This window comes from Nematostella vectensis, chromosome 12 (assembly GCF_932526225.1).
Source record: "Nematostella vectensis chromosome 12, jaNemVect1.1, whole genome shotgun sequence".
Taxonomy (NCBI): Eukaryota; Metazoa; Cnidaria; class Anthozoa; order Actiniaria; family Edwardsiidae; genus Nematostella; species Nematostella vectensis.
Genome location: NC_064045.1, coordinates 2,750,923 through 2,773,856, shown reverse-complemented (window position 1 = coordinate 2,773,856; position 22,934 = coordinate 2,750,923). Strand labels below are relative to the sequence as shown.

At 39.7% G+C, this 22,934-nt stretch overlaps 1 protein-coding gene and 1 long non-coding RNA gene across 2 annotated transcripts; both read left to right on the top strand.

Annotated features, from left to right (window-relative positions):
- The first annotated feature begins 1 nt into the window (after window position 1).
- LOC5499414 (putative pyridoxal-dependent decarboxylase domain-containing protein 2) lies at window positions 2-22,887 on the top strand. Its single transcript, XM_048719748.1, has 26 exons — window positions 2-159; window positions 311-372; window positions 1,070-1,138; window positions 1,278-1,427; window positions 2,789-2,844; window positions 2,934-3,003; window positions 3,835-3,898; window positions 4,395-4,425; window positions 4,754-4,791; window positions 5,038-5,116; window positions 7,915-7,999; window positions 8,803-8,851; window positions 9,298-9,369; window positions 9,535-9,564; window positions 11,380-11,461; window positions 12,153-12,247; window positions 13,763-13,877; window positions 14,317-14,393; window positions 14,692-14,797; window positions 14,905-14,963; window positions 16,804-16,916; window positions 17,032-17,203; window positions 18,204-18,281; window positions 18,631-18,723; window positions 19,304-19,403; window positions 21,279-22,887. Exons 1-26 carry the CDS (start codon window positions 58-60, stop codon window positions 21,434-21,436), a joined length of 2,205 nt encoding a protein of 734 aa, XP_048575705.1. The 5' UTR covers window positions 2-57; the 3' UTR covers window positions 21,437-22,887.
- LOC125557306 lies at window positions 5,125-5,453 on the top strand. Its single transcript, XR_007305220.1, has 2 exons — window positions 5,125-5,319; window positions 5,379-5,453. It is a non-coding gene; the product is annotated as an uncharacterized LOC125557306 (long non-coding RNA).
- Window positions 22,888-22,934: the final 47 nt, after the last annotated feature.

Genomic DNA, 22,934 nt, shown 5'->3' with positions numbered 1-22,934 from the left:
TTTTCCTTATATAGAGCTGATGACGTCACGTGTGATTGCGTGGCTGAAAAAATCAAGATGGCGGACGAAGGAAGTGTAATTCCAAGCGAAGGGAGCAGAAACGACAACTCTAACAACGATACTCAAAATGACTCGAAACTGACCCAACTGAGTGTCGAGGTATGTATGTCTATCTCTATGGTGTTAATGTTTGAATTTGTTATCTTGTATGTATCTTTCTTTGTTTCCCAGTTTTTATTATGTTCAATCACTTGTTCATTCAGCTGATTTTGTGTCGGCGTTCCAATTTCTTGATTGGTTTTTCTATCAGAAAATGAATGAGCAAATACAGACGTGTGTGCAAGCGATATTTGCAAGGGAATCTAGCTCTAGGTAAGGACATTGTTTGTCTCAATTTGGTTACTTTGATTTTCTGCATGCAACTGAATAAATTTGTAACTTATTTTATATCACCTCATTTTTTAGACGGGTGTCCATTTTCTTAAGAGTATTTGGGTCCTTGAAGTAATTAAACAGCAGAAAGATATATATATATGGCTTGCATTGTGATGTTTAATGTTTGATTTTTTCATTAAATATCACTTTTTATTGTCATGACAAGTTTAGAAATTGAGAAATTTGTAAATTTTTGTACACATATTTATGTTGTATTCTCTGCTTGCAGGTCTGTCACATGACAAATGAAATTTGATTATTTTAGTAGCCATGCTTTTAAGACCCAGGGAGAGGGGGGGTGTAATCCAAAATTTCCCAGACCTAAAAAAGATATATAGCTTAAAGAAACATAATGTAGCTAATGTAGAGATAAAAGCAGTGTAGACATCATGGCCTGGTTACCATGGTGACCTAGCAGTTAAGGATATAGGTACTTATGCCACTGGTGTCGATAATAAAAGGGTCATTCTACTGGGGACAATAATACCTAAGCTAAAAACAAGTTAATTAATCATCAAATGACAAATGATGTGGTCAAAATGGGTTTTTTAATTTATTTTAAAGCATTGATTTGACAAGTTATTCTAGGAGTTTTATTTTACTAAATTTTCTTTTCATTTTGCTTCTGTTCTAGCCATCCAGAATTGAGCAAAGTCTTGACTGAAGTTATCGACTTGGTGAGCCATGACCGAACTACAAGGCAGTAAGTGAGAAAAAATAAGAATCCACTGACTCCCACCAATCTTTCCCTCTATTAGACAGAGTCTATATAGCATAGGGTATTTTCCTGTTTTCGAGGGCATTATTTTGAGATTTGAAATGCTTGCCTGTTTCATGTGCAGGTATTATTACCAGATGGATCAGTATACCCACGCTAGCGTCACCTCTTGTGCTCTGGCTGCATACCTCTCCCTTTTAGAGGAACAGCAAGTCAAACGCCTCTCAGCATGTATACGATCCGACTGCTCACACTGGCTTGCTAAAATGTTTGGGTGAGTTTTGAAAGCTATCAGTCCACACAAGGTTGAAAAAGTATGTTGTAGCAAGGCTAACGATGAAGGGCCGAAGTTTGAAATGTCAACACAACTACTCTGTTTCACAGAGGTGTACAGCATACTTTACCAACCTTGTGTTGATTTGAAGCATGTCTTTACCATATGTGACCTGGCAAGGCAAAACGTACACTAGAGAAAAAGCGTTTGGGCTATGAAAGAAAAATATAGTTTGACAGATTATGCAGAACGCTTTTACGATATTCAGAACCATATCAGGTTTCTACGAGATCGTTTCTCTAAAATCTAGATCGTTTGTCTGAAGGCATTATCGTTTTTTTTCCAAAGACAAAATCGTTCCCCTGTTTTTAAAATCGTTCTTCACCGAGGTTAACACTCGAAGGTGAAAAAGTTTTTCTGATCGTTTATCCGAAGAAAAGATTTGCTTCACGAAGACAAGAACTTCTTTCAGGTATTTGAAAAATGTTTTTCAGTGCGAAAAAAAAACCTGTCAAAAAAGTAAAAAAGCATTCTTCTGATTTTTAATAATCGTTTCCAAAATGACAACATTCCCTTGAGAAATGCTTGGTTTGCTAATTCTAATTTTGAGCTATATTTCAGCTTAGTCTGTGTTACATTAAAAGCAACACGTTGTTGTTTTGCAAAGACAAGTAAATTAGCCGACTCCCTTTCTTAGTTTGCATACGGCTCATAATCAATTAGAACACTTTATAGTGATGATCGTAAAGGTGAATTTAAGCTCAGATATAGGAGATCTTTTTTAGGGGTTGTCTTTTTGATGTGCAAATTAATTAGCAAGCACAAAGCCGTCATAGTAAAGCAAAGGTAGCCCAGGCTCACTGAGAGTGTAGGTTCAGTAGGCTTGTTACAGAGTTTGTATGAGTGAAAAATTTGTTAAAATAAATATTCTGATTTGAAACAGAAGTTTGTGGTTTCAGCTGCTCAATCCCGCCATTGATAAATGTTCTTCCGATTGTGGCCCGAAACAAGATTGTTTCTGAACGATATAATGAAGCAACATTGTTCCCTCATTATTAACAATATCATTCCATCATTAAGAAAAAGCGTTCGTTGATCGTCCAGATTTGCCCAAAAACATTTTTCCCTTGCCGGGTCCCATATAGGTTTTCTATAGTTTATGTAGTCTTTCTAGTTATACCAAGGCGGGGTAGAATAGCTTTCCAAATTAATTAATTGTTGAATGATTTTATTTGGAATAAAGCAGTGTCAAGAACGGAAAGAAAGTCCTTTACATACTTTTAGAATGCATTCTAACATGTCTGGATTATTTATGTATTTTTTTGGCAATGCACATAAACTTGTTTTGTTTTGTGCTCCAGGTATGACAATGGCTCAGCAAGTTTCCATGACAGCAGATGGGAGGGCCTTACAAAAGGTACAGTATTGCTCTGAAAACATTGGATGGAAAATGATGTTTACGTAAAAGTTTGTCATGTTAAAATGTATTTTGCTTTTCATAAACAGTCTGCCGGTTAGCACTTCTTGTAAAATACCCCAAGTACGGGACAGAAGGATTTACTGCGCTGTATACCCGGTATGTACCCTCATTTGCTGGTTATTACACAGTACTATGTCTATACCCAGTATGTAGGTACAGCGTGATCCCATTTACATACTGGTTATAACAGTACCATGCCTGGTTAGGGATAGGGACACCTATTAGAAATTTTGTGTTTATCCCATTTGGAGTCAACCTCTTGCGATGACGCTGGAGTGTCCTCTCTAGTGGGCTACAAACCCTGGGCAGGGTACCATGGAGGGACAGCTGTTGCCTGTGTGTTTATCCATTGGCCTAGTTACCATATTAACTGGATATATAAGATGTATCTGTGTATATTAAATACTTTGTACTGCATAACGTTTGTGTGAGAACTTGGGGTTACTGCAGCCTAAGTGTGTTACTGTGATTGATAGAAAAGATATGTTTTTAGCTTCGTTCCCCTCTAACCCTAACCCCTAATGCATCATTCTATTATGGGTATCACATGTGGGCATGTTTGCGTTATGGGGCCTATCACCACAGGTGGCCTGTGTCTAAGCATTTCAGTGCATGGGACCTGTCATCTCTGCTGAAACAGGTTTGATTCCTTGTCAAAACCTGGATAGTATCTCTGTTTCTCTGCCGTGAATTTGACTTGTTGAGCGCATGCTAGGACGGGTTATTCTCAATGCGCATTTGAATTTTGATAATGAAGGGGTTAGGGTGTGGCCGATACTCTAAACCTGGAGTTGTTTTTATTGACGTTCATCTGCTCATTTATTTGATACCAATAAAGCACTGGTGGCTACATCACAAGGATCCTCTAATTGTCACGTTATCTGAAAATAGGTGTAATTGATGTATATGTTTTTCATCTCTGTCCAGACCGCCAGTGATATACATCAGCACAGCGGCAGCGCATGGTCTGGGGCCTTACCTCTGCAGTCAGGTACAGTGTTGTATGTGGTGGTTATACTAACAGTTTAAGTCATCTTACCTTGAAGATGCTATTCAAATCACTCTTCCTAGAATATATAAATTAATAATTTATTGGTGCTGAATTTCTCTGTATTATAAAATACAGACTTGTCTAGAAATTCTGTTTGTGTGTGTTAAAATTAATAATTTATTGGTGCTGAATTTCTCTGTATTATAAAATACAGACTTGTCTAGAAATTCTGTTTGTGTGTGTTAAAATTTAGTATGTTTTAAAAAAATCTATTTACATTTTTTTAGTCTCTATTTTATTTAAAAATGTTATTTCCTGGCAATTGTTCGAAAGAAAAATGATCATCTCTGGGGATCCAATTTACATGGGCAATGAGCGTACAAAGTACAAGTCAAATTATTATTACATACATATTACATATTATTACATAATATACATACTTATTACATAAGTAGTTTTCATCACCTATTGATTGCCTTTGTGCATCTGTTTACAGCTTGGGTTACCTCAGTCCAGCATATGCAAAGGTGAGCTGGTACAGTATATAACTACTTTGTGGAATACAAAATTCTTATTTTTATTTTTGAAAATTGTCAAATATTGTAGAATACTGGAAACACTAGTATTGTTCAGATTTCTTTAATTTGTGCATTTTTCCTTCCCAGAAAAATGTAAAGGCCTGGCAAAATATTTAAAAAAATGTTTGTCAAACATTGAGATTGAACTCTTATGCAGCATGTTTTAAAACATCTACCCTCTACATGTACCTTGTCAGTAAGGTTGAAATGACCAATATTATTGTCCATCAAGAGCTAGTATAGTAGTTCAAAATGAGTGTTTTTGTTTTGTTTCCAGTCCCATGTAATACTGTTTTTGGATCAAGACATACAACAGTAAGTCATGCCACTTCAGCAGTGCAGTCTTCAGCTGTTTTCTGATATATAGCTGACGTTTGGGCAATCTGTTTTAAAGGCAAATAAAATGTACTGAAATACACCGAGTAGCCATATATTAGCAAAATTTGGGTGGCTAGCTTTAAGGTGATAAGTGTCCAGTCATGCCCCTGATGAACACTTCTCTCTTGTTATCTGCTGTCACACCATATTTCCAACATGTAGATGAGGTTGCTTTATTTGTAGGATGTTGCTGCCTTTGAGCGTCTTTTCCATGACGATGTGTCCTGTGGCAAGACACCTCTGATGTTAATAGCATATGCAGGTATAGAGCCCAGCACCAAACATACAATATTTCCCAAGGGCCTCTTTCCTGCTTGTATAAACTGTGGAGTACTGGCCTGTCCATGTATGGTAAAGTAGAGAGGGATAAATAAAGTACATAAGGGCAAGTTATGGTAAAGTGAGGTGAGGATCAGGTAGAGAGGGATAAATAAAGTACATAAGGGCAAGTTATGGTAAAGTGAGGTGAGGACCAGGTAGAGAGGGATAAAAAAGTACATAAGGGCAAGTTATGGTAAAGTGAGGTGAGGATCAGGTAGAGAGGGATAAATAAAGTACATAAGGGCAAGTTATGGTAAAGTGAGGTGAGGATCAGGTAAGGTGAGGTTTGGTGGAGTTGAGATAAACATGAGGTAAAGGTGAGGAAAGGTGTGGTTAGGAGAGGTGAGGTGGATGTGAAGTGTGGTAATGTGAGGTCGGGTGAAGATGCAGTAAAGGAAGGTGTGGTTATGTATAAGGTAAGGTGAGGTGGTGAGGTGAGGTGAGTGGAAATAAAAGTGAGCTGAAATGAGGTGTTGGTTAGATAAGGTGAGGTGGGGTGTAGATGAGGTGGGAAGGGTAAGACAAAGGTAAGGTGAGGTGGGGTGTAGGTGAGGTGGGAAGAGTAGGGTAAAGGTAAGGTGAGGTGGGGTGTAGGTGAGGTGGGAAGGGTAAGGTGAAGGTAAGGTGAGGTGGGGTGGAGGTGAGGTGAGAAGGGTAAGGTAAAGGTGAGGTGGGGTGTAGGTGAAGTGAGAAAGTAAGGTAAAGGTAAGGTGAGGTGGGGTGGAGGTGAGGTGAGGTGAGAAGGGCAAGGTAAGGTGAGTAGGGGTGTAAGTGAGGTGGCAAGGGTAAGGTAAAGGCATGTTAAAGTGGGGTGTAGGTTATGTGAGATGGATAAGGTGAGGTGGGGTGTAGATGAGGTGGGAAGGGTAAGACAAAGGTAAAGGTGAGTTGGGGTGTAGGTGAGGTGGGAAGGGTAAGGTAAAGGCATGGTAAAGTGGGGTGTAGGTGAGGTGAAAAGGGTAAGGTAAAGGTAAGGTAAGTTTAGGTGAAGGTGAGGTGAAAAGGGTAAGGTAAAGGTAAGGTGAGGTAGGGTGTAGGTGAGGTGGGAAGGGTAAGGTAAAGGCATGGTAAAGTGGCGTGTAGGTGAGGTGAAAAGGGTAAGGTAAAGGTAAGGTAAGTTGGGGTGAAGGTGAGGTGAAAAGGGTAAGGTAAAGGTAAGGTGAGGTGGGGTGTAGGTGAGGTGGGAAGGGTAAGGTAAAGGCATGGTAAAGTGGGGTGTAGGTGAGGTGGGAAGGGTAAGGTAAAGTTAAGGTGAGGTGGGGTGTAAGTGAGATGGGAAGGGTAAGGTAAAGGTAAGGTGAGGGGGATGTAGGTGAGGCGAGAAGGGTAAGGTAAAGGTGAGGTGAGGTCTAGGTGAGATGGGGTCTAGGTGAGGTGGGAAAGGTAAGGTAAATGTAAGGTGAGGTGGGGTGTTGGTGAGGTGAGAAGGGTAAGGTAAAGGTAAGGTGAGGTAGGGTGTAGGTGAGGTGAGAAAGGTAAGGTAAATGTAAGGTGGGGTGTAGATGAAGTGGGAAGGGTAAGGTAAAGGTAAGGTGAGGTGGGGTGGAGGTGAGGTGAGAAGGGTAAGGTAAAGGTAAGGTGAGGTGGGGTGGAGGTGAGGTGAGAAGGGTAAGGTAAAGGTGAGGTGAGGTTGGGTGTAGGTGAGGTGAGAAGGGTTAGGTGAGATGGGGTGTAGTTGAGGTGAAAAGGGTAAGGTAAAGGTAAGGTGAGGGGGGGTGTAGGTGAGGCGAGAAGGGTAAGGTAAATGTAAGGTGAGGTGGGGTGTAGGTGTGTTGAGAAGGGTAAGGTAAAGGTAAGATGAGGTAGGGTGTAGGTGAGGTGAGAAGGATAAGGTTAGGTAAGATGGGGTGGAGGTGAGGTGAGAAGGGTAAGGTAAAGGTGAGGTGAGGTTGGGTGTAGGTGAGGTGGGAAGGGTAAGGTAAAGGTAAGGTGGGAAGGGTAAGGTAAGGGTAAGGTGAGGTTGGGTGTAGGTGAGGTGAAAAGGGTAAGGTAAAGGTGAGGTGAGGTTGGGTGTAGGTGAGGTGGGAAGGGTAAGGTAAAGGTAAGGTGAGGTGGGGTGTAGGTGTGTTGAGAAGGGTAAGGTAAAGGTAAGATGAGGTAGGGTGTAGGTGAGGTGAGAAGGATAAGGTTAGGTAAGATGGGGTGTAGATGAGGTGGGAAGGGTAAGGTAAAGGTAAGGTGAGGTGGGGTGTAGGTGTGTTGAGAAGGGTAAGGTAAAGGTAAGATGAGGTGGGTGTAGGGGAGGTGAGAAGGGTAAGGTTAGGTAAGATGGGGTGGAGGTGAGGTGAGAAGGATAAGGTAAAGGTGAGGTGAGGTTGGGTGTAGGTGAGGTGGGAAGGGTAAGGTAAAGGTAAGGTGAGGTTGGGTGTAGGTGAGGTGAGAAGTGTAAGGTAAAGGTGAGGTAAGGTTGGGTGTAGGTGAGGTGGGAAGGGTAAGGTAAAGGTAAGGTGAGGTGGGGTGTAGGAGAGGTGGGGTGTAGGTGAGGTGAGAAGGGTAAGGTAAAGGTAAGGTGAGGTGGGGTGTAGGTGAGGTGGGGTGTAGGTGAAGTGAGAAGGGTATGGTAAAGGTAAGGTAAAGTGGGGTGTAGGTGAGGTGAGAAGCGGCCATGGTGTAGTGAGGTGAGGTGTGGTTAGGTAAGGTAAGGTAAACGCAAGGTGAAGTGAAACAGAACTAGGGCAAGGAGTGGAAAAGTCATAAAATACCAATACTGTATATCTGATGTTTCCCATATGTTTCCAGGCACACCACTTGCTGGTCATACTGATAATCTTGGCAGACTTCGTGAGCTGTGTACTCAGAATGGCTTATGGCTGCATGCAGAGGGGTAGGAGTTGCTTCATGCATATTGATGGCTGAGTGCCAACACCAAAATGATGTCATATCTAACAGACAGGTCATGGTAGTTCCAAGCAGTTCCTTGCTGTAGTTCTAGTGCTGTACCTTTCAAAGGGATTTCAGGTTTTTCTGTTATTCTTGTCACCTCATGATTGGCTAACTTTTCCAAACTGTCTTGGTGGTCAAAGTGCAGTGTCCACTAATTTAATGGAAGCTTGAAATGTTGTGTACTGTACATAGCAAATTGATTGGGAATAATAGAATCTGAAGAAAATAGTGTCACTGGTTGCTGTGACAGTAAACCAATTAAAATCAATGACATAGCTGTCAACTAACCAACATTAGGTGGGTGTCATTAGATTTTGAACCTCATCACAAGCCTATTTTTTGTGAGAATGCTCATACATTCTCTGTATTCCCTTGCACTGGCTCCCTTGGGTTTGTTCACATATTTACTGTATTTCACCTGATTTCACAAGATTTCTGTCCAAGCTGGGTTGACAGCTATGCAATAAGGATGCAAGAAACGTACTATCTGATCAACATGAGCTTTATTAACCAACCAGCTCTTAAAAGTGCCCATCAGAACATGATTGAACCCCCTATAAAGATTGTGCAAATCAGAAATGTGACTCTTGCATTCTATAATTGGTATGTCAAAACTTGTACTGATAGTCATGCTACGGTGTGTTACACTATAAGATTGATAATACTCTGTTTCCCCTAGTGTAAACTGAAAGTTCATAGTTTTGATAAAAAATATGTCTTTGATCCATACTGTTTGTTTATTAGGGATACACTGGCTGCGCTGGCGCTACAAACAGTCCCACCATCTCTCAAGGTATGGGTGTTCATGTGTACAAACAGTCCCACCATCTCTCAAGGTATGGGTGTTCATGTGTAGTAATAAAGTGATAAATTGAAGGGGAGGAATTGGTTACTTGACTTTGAGTAACAAGAAATGGGATGTTTGGTTTGTAGCCCTATTTATGACAGCAATTATTCATGAACAATTAATATATGTATTCGATGGAACATCTATTAAAAACCTATCAAAAAGTCGTCAAAAAAAAACTTTGGCGTTCTCAGTAGCATCCATCCATTGCATTAAGGTTGAAAAGTAATTTTGAAAGCTAAAACTTTATTATTTTTCTTTTAAAAATGTCTGTTTATAGGTGTCATTAAAATAGGACCACATACTGTAAATGATATTGTCAGACATGTGGAATTGTAAGATGCAGGAGCCAAAATGTTATTATACTTGTATGTTTTGATCATCCCTTCCAGATGGCCACCTCCTGTGACAGCATGACTCTTAATCTCTCCAAGTGGCTAGGCTTACCTGGAGTGCCTTACACTGTATCCTTTTATAAATGATCAAAGATATCCCTTTCATGGGCAAGCCCTAACTCACACAAAACTGTCGCTTTGTGATAATCCTTATAAGACAATACTCCAGGACGTGTTACCCACATGATGTCAGATTATGGTTATTCACTATTTCTCCCTAACAGATATTTCTAGACATTTTTTCGTGCGAAAGATCCTGTTCTGGTAAGACTGAAGTTATTAATATATCATACTCTCATTGTGTGTCTAGAGATCCTATTAGGGAATGACAGTTCCCCCACACCCCAATTGCAGAAACCCATTCCCCTACTCAAAATTCCTGGCTATTCTTACCCTTCCTTTATAGTAAAGACCTTATCTCTCTTTTTTACAATCTCATATTATTTTGAATAGGGGACTTTCGCTTAGAGATCACATGACTTTTGAGGTGTCAAATTCAAGCCAAAAGAAAACCCAGAAATTGCTGTGGCTGTTATGCCTGTGAATGTTAAAAAAAATTAAATCTTCTAATGAAAATAAAGCCTTTCTGAAAAACTTTCTTACTTTATTTGTAAGCGCTAAATAGGTTTCTTTTGTTGCAGTTATTTTGCCGCTAAAAGCCTGAGTGCATGCTATTTTGCCACCCAAACAGTCACGTGATCTCTTAGCGCAAGTCCCCTATTGTAGTTGGTTTTGCTCATCCCAACAGAACTCTTTACTTTGCCCTGATCTCTTAGCGCAAGTCCCCTATTGTAGTTGGTTTTGCTCATCCCAACAGAACTCTTTACTTTGCCCTGATCTCTTAGCACAATTCCCCTATTGTAGCTGGTTTTGCTCATTCCAACATAACTCTTTACTTTGCCATGATCTCTTAGCACAATTCCCCTATTGTAGTTGGTTTTGCTCATCCCAACAGAACTCTTTACTTTGCCCTGATCTCTTAGCACAATTCCCCTATTGTAGCTGGTTTTGCTCATCCCAACATAACTCTTTACTTTGCCCTGATCTCTTAGCGCAAGTCCCCTATTGTAGCTGGTTTTGCTCATCCCAACCTAACTCTTTACTTTGCCCTGATCTCTTAGTGCAAGTCCCCCTATTGTAGCTGGTTTTGCTCATCCCAACATAACTCTTTACTTTGCCCTGATCTCTTAGCACAATTCCCCTATTGTAGTTGGTTTTGCTCATTCCAACATAACTCTTTACTTTGCCCTGATCTCTTAGCGCAAGTCCCCTATTGTAGCTGGTTTTGCTCATCCCAACATAGCTCTTTACTTTGCCCTGATCTCTTAGCGCAAGTCCCCTATTGTAGCTGGTTTTGCTCATCCCAACATAACTCTTTACTTTGTCCTTAATTCCAACACAACTCTTTACTTTGCCCTGATCTCTTAGCGCAAGTCCCCTATTGTAGTTGGTTTTGCTCATCCCAACATAACTCTTTACTTTGCCCTGATCTCTTAGTGCAAGTCCCCTATTGTAGTTGGTTTTGCTCATCCCAACATAACTCTTTACTTTCCCCATGATCTCTTAGTGCAAGTCCCCTATTGTAGTTGGTTTTGCTCATCCCAACATAACTCTTTACTTTGCCCTGATCTCTTAGCACAAGTCCCCTATTGTAGTTGGTTTTGCTCATTCCAACATAACTCTTTACTTTGCCCTGATCTCTTAGCGCAAGTCCCCTATTGTAGCTGGTTTTGCTCATTCCAACATAACTCTTTACTTTGCCCTGATCTCTTAGCGCAAGTCCCCTATTGTAGTTAGTTTTGCTCATTCCAACATAACTCTTTACTTTGCCCTGATCTCTTAGCGCAAGTCCGCTATTGTAGTTGGTTTTGCTCATCCCAACATAGCTCTTTCCTTTGTCCTCAATCCCAACATAACTCTTCACTTTGTCCTGATCACTTAGCGCAAGTCCCCTATTGTAGTTGGTTTTGCTCATCCCAACATAACTCTTTACTTTGCCCTGATCTCTTAGCGCAAGTCCCCTATTGTAGTTGGTTTTGCTCATTCCAACATAATTCTTTACTTTGTCCTTAATTCCAGGCTGAGGCCTCTGGGCTGACCCAACCTCTATGTCCTGAGCATCTTTCTGTGTTACCGCTATGGATTAGTGTACAGAATATTGGTGAGGCTCTTTATGGCAGCATAACCATTGCCCTCTAACCTGATTTTATCCTGAACATTCATTAAGAAAAGAGAATTTGGCCCCTTTCCTAAAGATCTTAATTGGAATACTTTATTTGGATCCTCCTCTATTATACACGGATACACATTTATAATATTGTGTTACATGACAGGAAAACCTTATGCACATTGTGAGAGATACAGTATACTAAAGAAATCATGATTTTGTTCAATGGCCATCAGTTCCCTTGCATTCCAGACTGTTTTTCTCTATCAAAAACACTAATACTGTGAGCTGAAATGCTAACCTCCAAGATTTGGCTTTTTCAATAAATTCTTCCTTGACTATTCTTGCATTATCTTTGACTGCTGGGATAAAAGCCACACATTTTCATGATAGTCACATCAAACCTCAAAAGTTGCATTTTATGTTTTGTTTGATACTGCTAAGTACCTCAATGAATACCCTGCCTTATTTGTTGTGAAACGAGCTTATTTGAATATTTTTCATTGCGTCTTGTTACACCTGTATTTACTCGTTGATTTACACGTGTATTACACATATTGATTTACATGTGTATGTACTCATTGATTAGGTGTATGTACACATTGTTTTACAAGTGTATGTACTGATTGATTTACATGTGTATGTACACATTGATTCACATGTGTATGTACTCATTGGTTCACAGGTGTTGATAAAATGCGACAGATGATCATGGATTCTGCACAGCTTTCACAGCAATTAAGCTTGAGTTTAGATAGTCTTCCAAGCATTAAAAGAATGGTAATAAGCCAAATCAGGGTTTAAGAAAAACTCTGGAGTCCTGGGTTGAGGGAAATTTTTTTACTAAAATTGGTATCCTTTCACATGTTTTACTGCACAATATGTCAGATTTGTGCTGGATCAATTGTGTTCTAGCGCCAGAATTCACAGTTTTCGGTGGAAATATCAAGCATAGGATTGTAGATTAATCCTTTCCTTGCTAGGATCAATAGATTAATCCTTTCCTTGCTAGGATTAAGGCAGTTTTGATTGTGAAATAATTTTCTTTACAAGAAAAAGAATACCAAGGAAAGTTGCTTGGCTTATCTAGTCTACCTACCCAAGAGTCAGTATTGTCATCTAACCAGTGTTGCCACTGGGAGGGATGGGAGGGGGGGTGGGTGGGTGTTTTTTTTTGGGGGGGGGATGGATGCCTACAATGGTATATATAAATGAAGACCATCCTAGGCATAAGGCACTGGGAGATTGCAGCGAGGCAAGCAAGCCAAAAACTCTAGAAAATAAACTTTTGGCTATTCACAGCAAGATTGCAGAGAAAAAAACATGGATCTAACTAAGTTGGTATGAAATAGAAAAAATGCATTACCTCCTCATCAGGTGTCAGATGAAACTTCAGCCATGCTGGAACTCTCCTGACTCATTTAACAATACTAGACTACCAAAAGTATTAGAAATAGCTGTTTACTCTGATTCAACAGTACAGTACTAGACTATCAAAATGTTAGTAATAGCTGTTTACTCTGATTCAACAGTACAGTACTAGACTATCAAAATGTTAGTAATAGCTGTTTACTCTGATTTAACAGTACAGTACAAGACTATCAAAATGTTAGTAATAGCTGTTTACTCTGATTCAACAGTACAGTACTAGACTATCAAAATGTTAGTAATAGCTGTTTACTCTGATTTAACAGTACAGTACAAGACTATCAAAATGTTAGTAATAGCTGTTTACTCTGATTCAACAGTACAGTACTAGACTATCAAAATGTAAGTAATAGCTGTTTACTCTGATTCAACAGTACAGTACAAGACTATCAAAATGTTAGTAATAGCTGTTTACTCTGATTCAACAGTACAGTACAAGACTATCAAAATGTTAGTAATAGCTGTTTACTCTGATTCAACAGTACAGTACAAGACTATCAAAATGTTAGTAATAGCTGTTTACTCTGATTCAACAGTACAGTACTAGACTATCAAAATGTTAGTAATAGCTGTTTACTCTGATTCAACAGTACAGTACAAGACTATCAAAATGTTAGTAATAGCTGTTTACTCTGATTCAACAGTACAGTACTAGACTATCAAAATGTTAGTAATAGCTGTTTACTCTGATTCAACAGTACAGTACAAGACTATCAAAATGTTAGTAATAGCTGTTTACTCTGATTCAAGAGTACAGTACTAGACTATCAAAATGTTAGTAATAGCTGTTTACTCTGATTCAACAGTACAGTACTAGACTATCAAAATGTTAGTAATAGCTGTTTACTCTGATTCTATATGATCCAGGCACAGCCGCACTGCACATCTCTAGCAGTAGTGTTCCATTACCGTGCATCACCCTCATCCTCACACAGTCAGTCATCTGGGAGCCCTGAGGGGAGTGGCGATGATGACGACCAAGGTGAGTTTGTATTGTGTTCATTAGTAGGCTGTGGATAAGCCTGTGGAAAAGGAGAAATATCAGCACAGCTGAGAAAAATGGGAGTTACTCAGTGGGGGGTCCTCAGCCCTTTTTGGGTCTAGGGGTAATGGCGAGGGTAACCCTGTAACCCTTACACTGTTTAAGACAAATTTCTGAACTAACATAACCTGAACTAGCAAACCATAAGGACAGATGACTGTGGTAAAAGCAGAAGTTCTGTGATGAAAATTCACATCAAAGCAGAGTAACAAAATTGGAACTTTGTTCAGGACAGAGAAGGTCATAAACCCTACCTTGCAGCATGTCTCCGTGCAGTGAATATAGGAGAGTGCCCTCCCCCCACACACATGAATGCAAGACTGTATCATATGTAAAAAGCATTCTTTCTCAATCACTGTGTCATGATTGCTTACACCAGATGATGTGGACTTGTCAACAAACTCATCAGACAGTGGAGAAGTACCACCACATGTTCAAGATGCCATGAATAGAAGAGTGAGTTTATCATGTAATTATACCTATGTGTGTGTGTGTGTGTGTGTTAGTTAAATGTGCCGCTAGTGCCCTGTGTATCCATTATGAACACACCTATTGCACAGAAACACACTTATTTCATTTGGGAACCACACACTGACGCTAACTGACATAACATGCTAATAGCTTTTTGAGGCTGGTGTTGATACAACAGTTTGCCTAAAAGGAGTAATCATTTAAGACAATCACATGCCAAACCAATGGGTGGTCTCATTTTACTTGCTCTTTCTGATAACTTTCTCTGCATAACTGTGTTCAGTTGGCGGAGCAGCTAGCTGTGGCAGAGCCGTCAGTGGCAATTGAAGTCATAGATATTCCTAAAGAAGGCCAATGTCTTCGCTTCAGTCCTCTCTCTACCGCTAGAGGTAAGAATACTGATGTCTGATATTGAGAATGCTGCATTGACAAACACATGTTGGCCTTGTCCATACCAACTCTGTTTACTCTGATAACTTTTTGGTTGTACTTTCAGTTATGGGGACAACGTCAGATCATATTGACAACTTTGTGGCTTGTCTGAAGGAACAAGTGGTATGATTCATGTTTCTTCCAAACTGCCTGATAGCATCCCTAACAGAGATCAACTCTAAACTGGAAAAAAAACTATTAAGTGGAAACATCTTAGGGTCCTGGCCCCGTACGCAGTTCTGCTCAAGGTTAAACCAATTAGCTATCGAGCTATGATTTGGGGTTTGCACGGCGCAGATCTGCGCGGTTTGAGCCAATCAGAGGTTATAGATCTCGGTGACATCAAGGAGGTGTTGACATACAATAACCAGACTACTCTGTATGACATAAATATCTGGTTATTACATGTCAACAGAGGTCAAAGCCTTTGTTAATTCTCAAACAAAAGGTAAAACAAAACCTCTGAAAGTCTCTGAACGAAAACACCTTCTTTGACTAAAAGAAGCTAAAGAGGAGCGACATTATTTCCACAGGTCTTCTTTTATTATTATAGTTTCTCAAATTGATCCTTTTTGTGTTTGATATGTGTATTATTTTTAGCTTACTTGAAGGGTGCTAATTTGGCGGGATTGTTTTGGCGCATTAAGAACAGTGTTCTCATGTACTGGAACATCCTTCGTGTATCTCCTCCTTAGAGTTAATCGATTAACTCCAATATAATGCCTTTCTTATTTCTTTAATTACCTTGTATCCCAGAAGAGTCCTTGCTTTAGTTTCCAATTTCAACTGGGAGCTTGGCAAGCCTTTATCGGCTACGGCGGACTTGTTACTTTGCTTTCGATTATCTTTTGCTATCCCTTCCATGGACAAAGTCATTGTAAATGCGCATGCAACCATACAAATATCCATCTTTGGTCGCTTAACAGTAAACTCGGAATGATCAAGCCGGCTGTAACGCAAGGCAACGCGAGTTGGAGTGCTTATCATTGCAAGTGATCACAAAACAAAAAGCGCAGTCCTGCGCTCACATTAGCCAGTAATGATACAATTATTCACTTCCTTTCGCGCAGGACTGCTCATGTATCAGCAAATCCTGTATTTAGCGTGATATCGGAACCCACGTGAACTGGTAACAGGGACGTGGTACCTAGCGCATGCAGAGCAGCTATGCCCTTGTCCTTGCCACTTGGTTAATCTACTCGGCTTAGTTTCGTATTTTAACTCAAACATATTGTTTAAAAATAAACGTGTCGCTATATCCAGAGTACTTCTCAATTATCTGTTAAGTACTCTCATATTTTGAGAAATTTTGGGCTCGTTATGAAATGCGTTATGAAATGCGTTTGTATTTATTTAGTCAAAGAAAGGTGTTCTCGTTCAGAGACTTTCAGAGGTTTTGTTTTACCTTTTGTTTGAGAATTAACAAAGGCTTTGACCTCTGTTGACATGTAATAACCAGATATTTATGTCATACAGAGTAGTCTGGTTATTGTGTGTCAACACCTCCTTGACGTCACCGAGATCTTTTACGTCTGATTGGCTCAAACCGCGCAGATCTGCGCAGTGCAAACCCCAAGTCATTGCTCGATAGCTGATTGGTTTAACCTTGAGTAGAACTGCGTACACGGCCAGGACCCTAAGATATTTCCACTTGATAGGTTTTTTTTCCAGTTTAGAGTTGATCTCTGTTCCCTGTGTTTTGCTGTCCTCATACTGATATGGTATTCCTGTTTTGCTTTCCCCATCCTGATGGTCCCCCTGTGCATTGCTGTCCCCATCCTGGTTGTATTCCTGTCCTTTGCTTTCCCCTTCCTGATGGTTTTCCTGTGTATTGCTGTCCCTATTCTGATGGGATTCCTGTGCTTTGCTCTCCCCATCCTGATGGTAACCCTGTGTTTTGCTGTCCCCATTCTGATGCGATTCCTGTGCTCTTCTGTCCCTGATGATGGCATTTCTGTTTCAGGTTTTTATGGATAACATATTGTTGGCTCAGTTAGCTGTCAGATCTTCATTGGAAGGAAAAGAACACGTTGTCATTACTGAGGCAGATGGACCATCAACTGTGGCGTCTCTTATGTAAGCCAATTAGTAATGTTACATGAACAATTTTTGTTGCGAGTTGCAAGAAACTTATGCATGTACAGTAACTCCCTAAATGTGCTGATAGCCTGCTCATTTATGTCTTCCTCAGGTGCTTCCCTCAGTATTGGCAGGAGAAGAATGTAGAGAAACTCACAGGAGCAAAGAAGATGGAACTGCAAAATCTAAACAAGGAAATCCTTGCAAAGGTGATGGAGACACACCCAGAGGTGTTCACGGAGGGTGTTACGCAAACTGGGCTAATATGCATCAACTTTAACAAGGTGTGTACTGCCTACGATATTGTTTTACATAGCAATCATTTTTTTAATTGCACACACCCAGAGGTGTTTACTCAGGGGGCTACCCAAACTGGGCTATTATGCATCAACTTTAACAAGGTTAGTACAGGTACAGCACTGTTCTTATGTAGCAGTCAAATATAATGAAACACACTGAGAAGTTCATGGTAGGTGTCACGCAAACCAGAAGTGTTCACAGAGGGTGTTATGCAAAATGGGCTATTATGCATCAACTTAAACAAGGTGATTACTACATACAACTTTATTCCTACAAAGCAGTCATATATGGTAAATCGTCAGCTGGACTTTTATGTGAAAGGCGAGGTAATGGAACACTGTTTTACCATGGAAGTCACACTGTTTGTAATGGTACAACCTCAGCTGACTACTATGCAAAAACTTCAATAAAGGTGAATATTATTAGGTATACATATTGTTTTACCACGAAAATTGCTACTGCATCAGCTTGGCTACATAGACTTCAACGAGGTCAAGTCATGTAGCAGGTCACTCTGTTGTATGTATTGCTACTGCATCAGCTTGGCTACATAGACTTCAACAAGGTCAAGTCATGTAGCAGGTCACTCTGTTGTATGTATTGCTACTGCATCAGCTTGGCTACATAGACTTCAACAATGTCAAGTCATGTAGCAGGTCACTCTGTTGTATGTATTGCTACTGCATCAGCTTGGCTACATAGACTTCAACAATGTCAAGTCATGTAGCAGGTCACTCTGTTGTATGTATTGCTACTGCATCAGCTTGGCTACATAGACTTCAACAAGGTCAAGTCATGTAGCAGGTCACTCTGTTGTATGTATTGCTACTGCATCAGCTTGGCTACATAGACTTCAACAAGGTCAAGTCATGTAGCGGGTCACTCTGTTGTATGTATTGCTACTGCACCAGCTTGGCTACATAGACTTCAAAGAGGTCAAGTCACGTAATACGTTGGTCACTCTGTTGTTGTTGCTTACTTCAGGTGGGATCCACGTCAGAAGTGAGTGAACTTGTTGGATTTCTGTGTACAACAGCAGAAGAACTTTCTGATTCAAGCAAGGTAATGTGAAGATCATCCCACATTGTCTTTGTGTAATAAATTCAACCCTCCAATAACACCCATCCTTTGGAAAATTAAAGATCTCCAGTACTTAGGACTATCCACCTCTGATGATACTTAGAAAAAGGAGGGATGTTCGATTTTCACAAAAAAAAATGTCACACTTTTTTGATACTCTTTTGAAAATTAGAAAAGAACTCAAGCTCCGCTTGGTAGAGACAGGTGAGCAAAACAAGCCTGTTATGCATTAGCCATTATAGGCAAGCACATTTCAGGATTAGGATTATCAGCTTACAAGAGAGAAAATGAAGTTGAGCTGTCTCATATAAACTAATGTCATGGTGTTTAGTTCCTGGAACAGATGACAGAAATGGTACAGAAGGGGATCGAGGCTGCTCAAAAAGACCTTGTCAAGGAAAGTGAAAACCGACTTATAGAAGAGGTACATAAATCTGTGAGGAATGGAAGTATATAGTTCTTATGAACAAAATCATGCAACAGCTAGAAAGGGTCTGAACACTAGCATCACTTGAAATAACGCAATTTCAATTATTTAGTGATCTTTTTTAAAAGGGGTCTCATTTTTAAATTATCCTTTAAGAATTCTAACCCTAAGAAGGAAATTGCTATTACTTGCCCCTTTTGTTGTCGTGGTCTAATGATGTTAATAGTTATTGTTTCGTTTGTCCTCTTGTGAGGATTGATTACACTGACAAATTAATGCATGGCATTGTCTATAAACTGCTTTTATTCTTGAAGCTGGTCCTCTTATAGGTAGCAGTTGTTACCCTGTTATGATGTTATTGGGTTACTGCTGTTATTGTGCTACTAATGTTGTTGATGCTGCTATACAAATGATATGGTCTCTAGTAATTTGGTCATAAGAACAGATGATTTATTGTCTTGCTACTCTTGTCATCTTGTGCTTCTGTAGTTTTTTCGGCCATTGCTGCTTGCAGTGTAGATTAAGCCAGACACACGAGATGTTTTTTTTAATACATTTACTTGTGGTTGGTCATTAGGGCGTACTGCGGCAAGTTCCAATTGTTTCATCACTCGTTAATTGGTGGTCTCCACCTCCCAAGGACAGCATCCAAGGAAGGACCTTCAACTTATCATCAGGTACACATGTAACTTATCATCAGGTACATACTTTATTTAACATATCCTCAGGTACACATGTAACTTATCACCAATATAGTCTGCCCTGAAGAAGTCTTATTAAAGAAGAAAATTTGGCAGAGTCGAATTCCAGTTTTTGGTGTATTGTATTCATTTTCTGGTTCATGAACACGACTTGGGCTTTTTGTATTTATTGTAACTTATCATCAGTTCACTTATCAACAGTTACCCATTTAACTTATTATCAAGTACACATTTAACTTATCATCGGGTACACATGTAACTTATCATCAGGTACACATGTAACTTATCATCAGATACACATGTAACTTATCATCAGGTACACATTTAACTTATCATTGGGTACATACTTTATTTACCATATCCTCAGGTACACATGTAACTTATCCTTAGGTACATATTTCACTTATCATCAGGAACATACAGTACTGTATTTACCATATCTTCAGGGACACATGTAACTTATTATCAGGTACACATTTAACTTACCCTTAGGTACACATTTAACTTACCATCAGGCACATGTGTAACTTATCCTCAGGTACACATGTAACTTGTCATCAGGTACATACTGTATTAACCATATCCTCATGTACACATGTAACTTATCATCAGGTACATAATGTATTTACCATATCCCAGGTACACATTTAACTTATTGTCAGGTACATGGTGTATTTACCATATCATAAGGTACACATTTAACTTATCAACAGTTACACATGTAAGTTATCATTAGGTACACAGTTAACTTATCATCAGGTACATACTGTATTTACCATATCCTCAGGTGCACATTTAACTTATCATCAGGTACACATGTAACTTGTCATCAGGTACATATGTAACTTGTCATCAGATACACATTTAATTTGTCATCAGATACATATTGTATTTACCATATTATCAGGTACAAATGTTACTTATCATCAGGTGCACATTTAATGTATCATCAGATACGCATGTCACTTATCATCAGGTACCGTAAATGACCTGGGGCGTTTATTAAATTTTGATGGTCCGAGGGGGGGGGGGGGTGCGTTCATTAGATAGGAGGCATTTATTAGAAAGGGGCGTTCTTTACAAAATATGAAAATATAACAAATCCATTCAAGTGCAGTGGAGTTCTAGTCTCAGCCAGGTTCACTTTAAAATATAGCCTGCGTAGCAAGCGTTTACCGTGCGACGAATGCAATAATTTAGCGGTGCAAGTATGCGGTAAACAGAAAAGAGAAGTAGACCTTGTTATTCCTGGATGCTACACTTGGAGGACAAAACGAAAAGAAATTGGTGACATCCTTAGCAATGAGATCAGTAACGCTAGAGAGCAGTACCCTCATTTTAGACTTGACATTGAACAAGACGCTACTCGCTTACCGGTGTTGATTAAGCAAGATGGCAATATTAATTTTAATTTTAAAAATTACCATTTATATTTCCTGAATTCCTATGTCGTTTGTTTTAAAGCTGACAGGGAAGGGAGCGGGGGAGGGGGTGTTTAATAGAATGGGCGTTTATTAGAGAGGGGCGTTTATTACAAAATTGTAAGCTTAGGAGTAAGTACGCAGCTGCTTTGTCTCCTATTATCTTTGTTCTACAAAGGAGTTCTTTTGTCTCTATTCTTCTCGTTCTTTGTGTCGAGGTGCAGATATTGTTCATTTGCCCAATCAAATTGCAGCTTGTAAGAGCTGCGTACTGACCCAAGCTTGGGGGGGGGGGGGTGTTCATTAGATCAGAGGCGTTCTATTAGGTCATTTACGGTACGCATGTCACTTATCTTAAGGTACAAATATACATGTCATTTATCCTAAAGTTCTCTTGCAAAGTGGCTGATCAGTGTTTTTTCTACCCCAGGTCACCTTGATACAACAGAGAAGACCTACAAATATCGCATGCAAGTGCAAGATGAAGATGCCGATGGCTCATTCACTGCTTCAACCCCTAATTCCAAAAATCCACCAAACAACAGCCCCCCAAAGACCACATCAACGCCAACAGATGCAAACAGTTAGGGATGCATGTGTAATTAGGACACTGCCCAGGGATGTCATTACTCTGATGACAGTAGATTTCTGATGACAATAGATTCCCATCAATCACACCTGGGGTAATAGGCAGGTGACAGCTGGTAGGGAGTAGAGGAACTCTTGCCTTACACACACCCAGCTATTACAGACATCGTACGGACTAAGGGGACAAAAATGCAGAAAATAATAGAATCAATCGGAGGATTTGAAAGGCTCACAGGGAAATGTCTCCAGTTTGAAGGGGTTCAACAATACTTCATGAAGTTTCTCTTCCAAACCATTACATAAAACCCCAAGGTCCATGTTGTATTAAGGACGTAGTAAGGACTGTGAACTCGCTTACCTTTGTCAGCTATTTAAAAGTTTTTCATTACTTTCGTTTGTTTGTGGTTTCTTCATTGAAACATGTTTGGTTTTTGCACCAAGCCTGGAATTTGTTTTCTCTGTTGTAACATTTGGACCATGTTATCATTCCATAAACAACAGCATAATTGAAAGCCCTGATAGTAGCTGGTGGGAACAATAATTTTTAATTTTCAGTTTCCATAAACTTTCCACATAAAACTCAATACAAGATAATGTTTCAAGAGGAGAATGTGCAACAAGTCAAACAAAAACGTGTCTTGCAGTTCCTGAATTATGGCCACAATAGACAGCAACTTAACATGGAATTATGTTATAAACAGTTGTTGATAACATAGGTAGGTATTTTTGGTATTGTTCTGCCATAAGATTAATATTTACTCAATTATTTAGACTATTTCGTATGGTCTTTTAAACAATTTGATATTATTGGTGGGTAACTATATTAGCACCTAATTCCAAACTTGAGCCTGTAAAGCTAGTGCAAGGTACTGGCAGGGAAAAAAAGACTTGGGGAATAAGGCAAGTGAAAAACGTTTTAATTCTTTGCATGCAGCCAGCCAAGCTCCTTTGCCCTTGCTATGCCAGTCTCTTGTGCAGTTGTTCTCAGTGTCAGTATAAAATCCCTCCCTTTAGACGGCACGATTTAGTTGAATACGAGTTGCTTGAGGTACCTCTACATTTCAAGTTGTAGGGTGTAAATCAGTCTATGACACTGCTGCGATGCTTGACTATGAATGCCGTAGTGTGTAATTCATGGATAAGACGTCGTAGCCAGGTCGCATACGACTCAATTATGCTGTCTAAATGAGCCTTTAGACTAACACTTAGGATGGCTTGGCAGCAGGATATTGTACACAGGCTTGGGAATCATTTGGCCAGAGCTAATCAATGGGTAGGGGTGGGTATTTTGGTCATTCGTTTTATCCAGACATGTCTAAAAAAGAAAAGCAGTAAAGAATTTTCTTTTACCTGAATAGTGCAAAAAAGGGACATTGAATATGTTGCAAACTCAGGGTTGGTCCAAGTTGTATATGTCTGCAACAATTTAAATAAAGATAAAGGAAATGTAATTCTTGTTGGCTGACTCTTGGAATGCCTTTATTCCACTTCCTCACCT

Coding starts and splice junctions, on each gene's coding strand:
- LOC5499414 (XM_048719748.1), top strand. CDS start 58: ATGGCGGACGAAGGAAGTGTAATTCCAAGCGAAGGGAGCAGAAACGAC. Junction 3,004..3,834: donor TTTACTGCGCTGTATACCCG/GTATGTACCCTC, acceptor ATCTCTGTCCAG/ACCGCCAGTGATATACATCA. Junction 13,878..14,316: donor TGGCGATGATGACGACCAAG/GTGAGTTTGTAT, acceptor TGCTTACACCAG/ATGATGTGGACTTGTCAACA.